Below are 8008 nucleotides of genomic sequence, written 5' to 3'. Positions count from 1 at the left end.
GTAGCTTCCTGTTTCTGGATCAAAGAAGGTTTTTGTCTTGACCTGGACGGGCATGTCTACAAAGAAGTACTGCCCTGAGTCTGGATCCTGGAGGAGCTTACGTTGGGTCATAGGGAAGGACTGTGTAACAATAGCGTGCTCAATGCTGGACGGGTGTGAAATCTGGCTGGTGTAGCTTGACTGGCGGGAGAGGGTTGAAGGGTGAGGTACTTCGGCGCTGTACGCATCAATACTGTTACTCCTTCTCAATGGGTTGTCTCTGCTTGCCTTGTCTTTCGCTCGGCCTCTCTGCTGAAGCTCATCCATGATGGATTTCTCAATGCGCTGGGTCCTTGGATCAAACTTCTCATTGACTGACATATCGGCACTGAGTCTGCGTTCAGCTTTATCTCCTAAGTACCTATCCATGCTTTGCGATCGGTGGAATGGCCTGTCTGACATGGGTCTATCGCCGACATGAGCTTTGTACACAGGGACATTACTGATGACCCTATCAGTGCTGTAATGTCTTTTATCTGACTTATCTCGAATGCGTCTGTCACTGCTACGGCCTTGCCTTTCGGTTGCAACACTGGGTAGGGCTTCTTTGCTCTGGTTACTGCTAGCCACCGAATCGCGGCTCTGTCTCCGAGAATTGTGTTTCATTTCTGCTCTGTCATGATGGTGCTTTTCACTGTTGTGGCCTCTTCTTTCATGGAGCAGTTGCTCATTTCTGTCATTGCTGATGTTACCATGGTGATTTTCATTCTGATGGTGACTATCTTCCATTTTTTCTCTGTGTTTTCTCTCGCTGCTCTTGCTATTCCTACTGCTGCTGCTACTTTTTTGCTCAGATTTTTCACCCTTGTGTCTATCTGTTCTGTGTTTGCTGCTGCTTTGAGACGACTTGTGGGAGGACTTCTGGGCCTCCTCCTTCTTCATTCTTCTATTTGTCAGCTTAATGGCTTTGAGAACAGCTTTTTCAGATTTGGGTAAGACAGCTGGTGGTTTGGGTAGTCCCATTTGGCTTTCATTACCACTGCAGTTGGATTCTGAGTGTTCGCTGGGAACCTTTGACACTTCACACCCTGCATTCATTCCCATCTCATCAGCTGTGTCAGCTGTGCTGGTTGCTAAACTCTCCACGCCTTCAGATGATGGACTCACTCCAGAAAATCTGTCTTCCTCTTGTGGGACAGTCAGGAACTGTTCAGCTTGGGGTTTCTTTAGGTTTTCATGTTGTAGATTTGAAGGCGAGAACAACAGGGGAGGTAAATGGTCAGATAAAATCTCTTTAGGTTTGAAGATTTCTGCTGGAATTAAGGTGTTACCACTAGTGGAAGTTTCATTAGCCAGTGGGAGCTCTTCCTTTACTTGACGTAAGTCCTCCTCTCCCCTCTCTGAACCACTCAGACTCCCTCTTGGTGACCAAGGTTGTACAGTCTTCTTCAACTTAGTACTGAAAGTGTTATCTTTGACTTTAAATAAGACAGGGATCCCCAAAGTTGGTGAAAAAGTGTTAGAGGGTGGCAATGGTGTCTGATTATTTTCATCAAGAGTTACACTTTGGTCTGTAGTGCTATTTTCTCTTTCTTTGCTGTCATCGTATGGTACGTCTGTCTGTTTTTGAGGAGATGTTATCGGTCGCTTTACAACCTCTGGCTCACCTTCATGCTCACTTAAAGAATAATAGTCCACTTCAGTCCTGTCTGAATCCGGTTTCATGTTTCGTGAGACATTCCACATTTCCTCATCAACTTCCTCCACCTCTCCAATCAAGTTCTCCAGTGAGTGGTAAACATTTGACTCAGTCTCAGTATTTCTGTGCAGGGCACTCTCCACAGAGAAGTAGGAAGATTTTGAGGACAAGCTGGCCTGATCAGGTGGGCTCTGATTGACGTTAATACCATTCACCAGTAGTAAGGGTGATAATATGTTTCTGGGCTTTTCACTGAGAGCTTCTGTATCCACATTTATTTCCTCAGTAAGTCTATTCATTTTGTCAGGTTCATCTTCTGCTACTAGATTCCTAGTTACATTGTCATCTGCTGTGTTTAAATGGTCTGGTTTTAAAGGGGCCTTTCGCTTTATCTTGTGTCCTTCCTGTGCCTTAGCATTGCTGTTTTCAAATGTGGCTTCCCCTGTGGGCCTTGTATCTGCATGCAAGTTATTTACCTCATTTTCATCTCCCCTGAACTTTGGTGATAAGTATCTATTTTCAGACTGTGGGTAATTTGAACGCAACATGGGTTCACATGTCCCTGCACCAGTTGCAGTAATAGATTTTGAATTTGCATTATTTACCATATCCCACATCCTTTTGTTCGACGTGGTTTCATTTTGACTGGGCACAGCTTCTTTTGCAAACAGGTCAATGTTTACTTCTTGTTTTCCTGAGCCTGTGCTCTTCATCTCATTTATGTTTACCTCACCATTTTCATATTTTGCATTTTTGTTAAAGACATCCTCATCGGCTGCATCTTTCAAACTATCCATTTCCTTGGTAATGCTTCCATCTCTTCTATTGCCTCCTTTTTTGCTCCTCGGAGGAACAGGGGGAGCATCTGAGTTTTTGCTTTCTCCACTTTCTTCAGACACCTGTCTTGCTACATGTCTGAAATTCACCTCATCTGATTCATAGCTGGGATTATCACTTAGTTTATCATTAATGTGTTTAGCTTTAGTTTTAAGGACTGTGTCTAGCTGATTTCCAACCATGTCCATGCCTGGTAGAGCTATTCTACCGCCCGATCTGTGAGTGTCACCAAGTCTAGGTTCAGTTTGTGACAGAATCTGCCTCATGTGATTGTGGTCTCTCAGATCGCCTAACCTCTCTTTTAGTTCTTTCCGTTTTAGCGTGGAAGTGCTGCCATTTTGCTTTTCTTTGCCGTCCATCATAGAATCTTTCATAGGTTTTTCACATTGCTGTTCCCTCTCTACATAACTTTCATCGCTAGCGTTCTCATCAAATAATGGATTCTCATCTTTTTCTGTGAATGTATTCCTTCTCTTCTGCCTCTCTGAGATGATCTCTTCAAGTGCCATTTTGGCTTTGTCATAATTGTCATTTATAAGTGCTTTGTTTACTCTGACATTACTGTCTATCTTTTTGAAAGCCTCCTGCTTTATCGGTTCCTTCTCTTTCTTTGCAAAAAGGTCTTTCTTAGCCGATGTGTTCCCTCTCATACACCGCATGCCCTTCTTTATATTCCGAAGCTCCCGTGAAATCAAATCATTCTTAGCCCTGGCCTCCTCATCTATGTTAATAACCCCTAGTTTGTTCTTCGTGTTCTCAAGAGTACGATCACCAAGCCGTGCTCTCTCTAGCTCTTTCAAAGTATGCAAATCATTAATTATATGCTCACTATCTCTTATTTCTCTTGGTGACATTATCTCCTCATCCGCCTCTGTACTTGTGTTCACATTCGGATCACCTTCCTCATATTCCTCTACTTGTTCATCATTTGTCATTGCATATCTCTGATGTTTTATGTAATTGTTCTGTCTGGCTGAGAATATACGTTTGATCTTCTCTTGTTTTGAGGCAGATTCACTCTCTTTTGGTGGTGAAACTACCTTTGCATCCCTCGACTCACCATCAGTGGGTTTGTCAGCATTATGTGTTTGCTGTTTGTCAAGAGCGAATTCAATATCAGATTTTGCAAAATTTCTCTTGGGAACTGGTGGAGGCTCTTTCTTGGCAGTACTAGTTTTACCAACAGGTGTTGCACCAGTTGAGTTAGTCCTACTTTGAGATAAAACATTGTTTTCTGATTCTGAACACTCACTCCTGCTGCTCAATGTTTCCACTGAATAGGCAACCCTCTCATCTATTTCTTTCTCCTTCATTTCTTGTATGTCTGAAATTGGCTTCTTGATGCTTTCTGAATAAGCCTCAGATAGAGCTTTATTTTTTACTGCATTAATTGCTTCCCTTGCTGCTCTGATTATATCCATTGTACTCATAGTTTGGCCATTAGCATCTTTTTGCTTAGAAGCAGGCTGCACTCCAATGTCTTTTTCTTTTGGGTCCTTCACCGTCTGTTTTGCTTTGTCTGGTACATTTGAAGGTTTTTCCCCTGCATATATATTTGATGACAGCCTCTTGTTCACGATTGCATGGGGTGAAATTATGGGTGAACGATCTTTGCTGAAATTTAGAGTATTCGGTGACAGGCCTGTGTTTGTTGGCAGTGTTTTGGGGGACAGTTCTTTGTTTAGCATGAGTGGTGAAAGTTCATTTGTCTCAGTTGGTTGAGCTATGTGCACTGGAGCACTGTTGCTCAGAGGTATTTGAAGATATTTCATATCACTGTCAACAGGGCTGGCTTTCTTGTACAAATTCAGAGAGGGATAGTTTTGCTTTTTAGCCATGGGACTCTTATTCTTTTTTGAGTGTATAAAGGGGGTGATCAGATTCTCTTCACTTATACCACTGCTACCTGCAGCCTCCCTTTTGGTTTGCAGTAGATTTGATAACAAATAATCATCTGACAGAGGCCTGTCAACATCATGCTTTGTAAGACCAGCAGTCGGGGTGTCGACAGATTCCAAGTCAGGACTGCAAACTGTTTGCCCATCTTTTAAAATGGCAGGAGTGCTGAAGCCAGATGCATTGCCCTCAGAGCCAGCTTGTGGATGTTTCAAATGATCTGATTGTGGAGATTGGATGCCACCCTCAGGCAATTCTAAAGGTTTGAATTTAGGTGGGCTGTAACGGCTTTTAACCCTTTTCCTGTTGTCTTTGAGGTTGAAGAGGATACTAGAGGCAAGTGATTTGTAACTGTCCCGCTTGACTGGAGGTTCAGGGGTCACTTTGGCCTCAGAGTGTGGTCTAAGTGGAAGGTCAAGGGCAGAGGGCGAGAGAACTGCTTGGAGGATTTCTGATGTTTCTGTAGGTTGTCTGGAGGGAATGAGGGGAGTCATCAGCTGGCAAATACTGAATGGAGTAGAGGCCAAAGAGCTGACTTCCTCAATTGCTTTCACCTCCACAGATCTGGCTTCCTTGTTGACCAACACAAGACTTTCATCCACCATCTTTGAATTATTGTCCTGACTTGGTATCCCAAACTGATTGACTGGAATAGCACTTTTTGCCCTGGACCTGTTGCGCCTCCAGGGGGCAGCAACCCCATCCCCTCCATCCGATGAACACCTCTTCTCAGCAGGAGTGGCTGAGGGCTTTGGCAGGACCTTTGGAGGAGGAGGGGGAGGGTTAGGTTTAGGAGCAGTGGGAGGAGGGGGCTCTACTGCTGCTTTCGTGCATGACTGTGCCTCCTCTGTGTGCAGAGTCTCTTTTCTGTGTGCCTCTGTCAGCTCCTTGTAAAACGGCAAGTCGTACCATTTAGGGATATTATCTGTGGGGAGAATAGATGCAACTGTCTCCTCTTGGCCGAAAGGAAACTGTTTAAAATCTCTCCATGTTTGGAAAGGGCTAAACTCACTGTGGAGGAAAAAGTTTTTGATGTTAAGTTTCCTTAGTTTGACAGTGGATTTCCCATTTTTTATCTTTGAGGATTTCCCAGCATCTTTTCTTGTTTTGTGTGACGAACCATCACCAGTGTGATGTCGATGATGGTTCTTGTAATGTCCCTCTGTGAGATTGGTGTGATAATCCGAGGAGAAGTCCGATAGCTCTCTTTGGATGCTGCGAAGTGCCGACTTATCCCATGATTCCCCATTAGAGTCCGTCATACCTCCATTTTTGATTAACATCCCCTCACAGCTTTCTTCTGTGGCACTTAATGCCTTGAGGAAAGATGACATTTGGGATATATTCTTCTGTTGCTGCTGTTTCCATGGCTGGGCATCTTTTTTGTCATTTTTGTTTTTGTTTTGCCCTTGCTTTTTAGATTCCTTATGATGAGTCTTTTTATGAGGCTCCCCCACCAAGGGTTTGTGGCAGCTGAATGGTGAGTATCCATACAAGAATTCGTCATTATAAACCGCATCATCTCCAACACAGAGACTTCGGAAGGCTCGATCTGTGAGAATGCTGACCTCCCTGTCAGTCTCATCCATGAACAAGTCGCTGAAGCCGTTGGGGAAGCGATGGTGGTGCATGCTCCCCACGCGATGGCTCATGTGTCGCTTTTCCACACAGCTCATGATGTCAACAAGTCTCTCTCTGTCTTGTGCATCACCCGTCTTGCCTCCTCTACAGCTGCTGCAGCTCTGTAGGTCCCTTGGTTTTCTTCCAGCTCAAGTTGATATCAGGGAAGTGATGGGATATGTAAACTTCCTAAAAACAAAGAAAGTGAAATTAATGTCAGCACTTAAAGGTTGTGGTTTTAAAGCAATCTACTTAGCTGCACCTTGTAAGCAGTGACTGCTCAGCTGTTCAAATACCTACAAACAGGTTATTTGATTGACATGATTACTATAAATGGTTTTGAACTCTGTAGTTCCACTGATGACCTTTATGTACATGACATGTTCCGGCTCCGGCCATGCTGTCGCTATGCAGGCAGCAGACAAACACTTCATGCCATGCACTTGGTTATTTTTAACACTGTAAGTTGTGAGCACTAAGCATACTGTTTGTAGCTATGAGAACAAGCTCTACTCCATATATAAGAACATTATTAGAAATATTAGAAAAGATGAACATTTCCCTTGTGCATGTGTTGTACATTTCAAAGGAAAGACCCACATTTCACATAGGTCCCCTTCAAATGCAATCATAGCTTTTTCACATCTAATGACTTTGTTGGATTAATATACAGACAACTCCTCTGCAGAGCTGAGCTTTTGAACCATATTCATGTCTTAAGGTTTACACCACAGAGCGCAGGAAATGCAAGTAAATCATCACATCATTCAGAGTGCCTTAGCAGCAGCTGCTCTACTGTAGCTTACTTTAGGTATCTGGGTGAGGTCTTAGAATAGCTCATTAACCCATTTATATGCCCTGACCTGGGAGCACAGCCACTGGCATATAACTCAACTCTTCATCTATCCACACAACCACGACTCTCCTTATAAGCAGATGAAATCAATTGAGACAATTACAAATATAGACATTCCATTATTTAGTGGCGTATTTGATTGTATATATGCATTAAAATTATAAAGTTTTTAACAGAGTTTGATCAGTACAGTAATGAAACCTAAGCACTCCTCTTGCCCCCTGCCTTCATATTCATGGTCAAGTGTAACTTCAAGAACAACAACAAAAAATAACTGCAGCCAAAATATTTATTATCATTATTTTTTATCATTATTAAAGCTTAACAACCCAGGTAAAAATTCTATAACCCAGTGACTTTACTGTATCTTGAGCCTAACTTACAGTATGCTATGGCTTTCCAGTAGACTTTGGTCGCCAACTATCTTCCAGCTATCATAACCACAGATCAGTTAGCGACCACGGTACTTTCCCAGCATCTGCTCGTATATTTATACCCAAGGAATCAAGTGCCCCAGTTAACTATACTGTATAAAAGGCACAACCATTGAAATTTAATTTTGTAGTTTCCTCATAGATGTGTAAATATTAGTGTAAATAATATGACAGAACTTATTTGTAATGATTTCTTAGCAATAAAACGCTGACAGGTCCTGCGGCCCTTGTGCTGTAGGTCTATTTGGACATTAATGTTTACGCCATTTATAAAACTTAAAGTATCTTACATTAGGTTCACTAGCCTTCAGTACTTTTCATGCTGTATAATCATACTGATCCCTCACCTTGGCGATGAGCCTTTCATACTGAGTGTAAGGGTGTAATCTGGACTCTGGTATCAAACACAAATCCTCAATGTAGAATCCAAGAATACAGTGCAGTAGCACCTGCTAAGAATACATTCTAGTTAGCAGTTGCCATTAATGGTAAACAAACTTTTTTTCTGTTGAAGTTGAAAAAAAAACAAACAAATAAAAACTCACCAAAGTGAGTCAAGTCCTCAGATCCATGTTCAAACGCACTGGTGTGGCCAGGCTCCTGATAGCGAGCTCACAAGATACCAAAATAGACGCACGAATCGGTGTGGCCAAACTGAGCAGCAACACAGGACGCAGCTAGCAAACT

General features: G+C 42.7%; 1 protein-coding gene across 1 annotated transcript in view; it reads right to left on the bottom strand.

The window, feature by feature from the left end:
- The window catches only part of LOC111646139 (uncharacterized), an 8788-nt gene extending 780 nt beyond the window's left edge, over nt 1-8008 (bottom strand). The window contains exons 1-3 of the mRNA XM_023395557.2: nt 7867-8008; nt 7669-7773; nt 6-6220 (exon numbers count right to left, since the gene is read on the bottom strand). Of these exons, the coding sequence (XP_023251325.1) occupies nt 6-6087 (6082 nt within the window). The 5' untranslated portion in view covers nt 6088-6220; nt 7669-7773; nt 7867-8008. The remainder of the gene's footprint in view (nt 1-5; nt 6221-7668; nt 7774-7866) is intronic.

The sequence above is a fragment of the Seriola lalandi genome, unplaced genomic scaffold, assembly GCF_002814215.2.
Source record: "Seriola lalandi dorsalis isolate HSWRI2012SDOR001 ecotype SW California unplaced genomic scaffold, Sedor1 jcf7180002054965, whole genome shotgun sequence".
Taxonomy (NCBI): Eukaryota; Metazoa; Chordata; class Actinopteri; order Carangiformes; family Carangidae; genus Seriola; species Seriola lalandi.
Note: the sequence above shows the minus strand (reverse complement) of the source record. Positions and strands in the feature narration are given on the sequence as shown.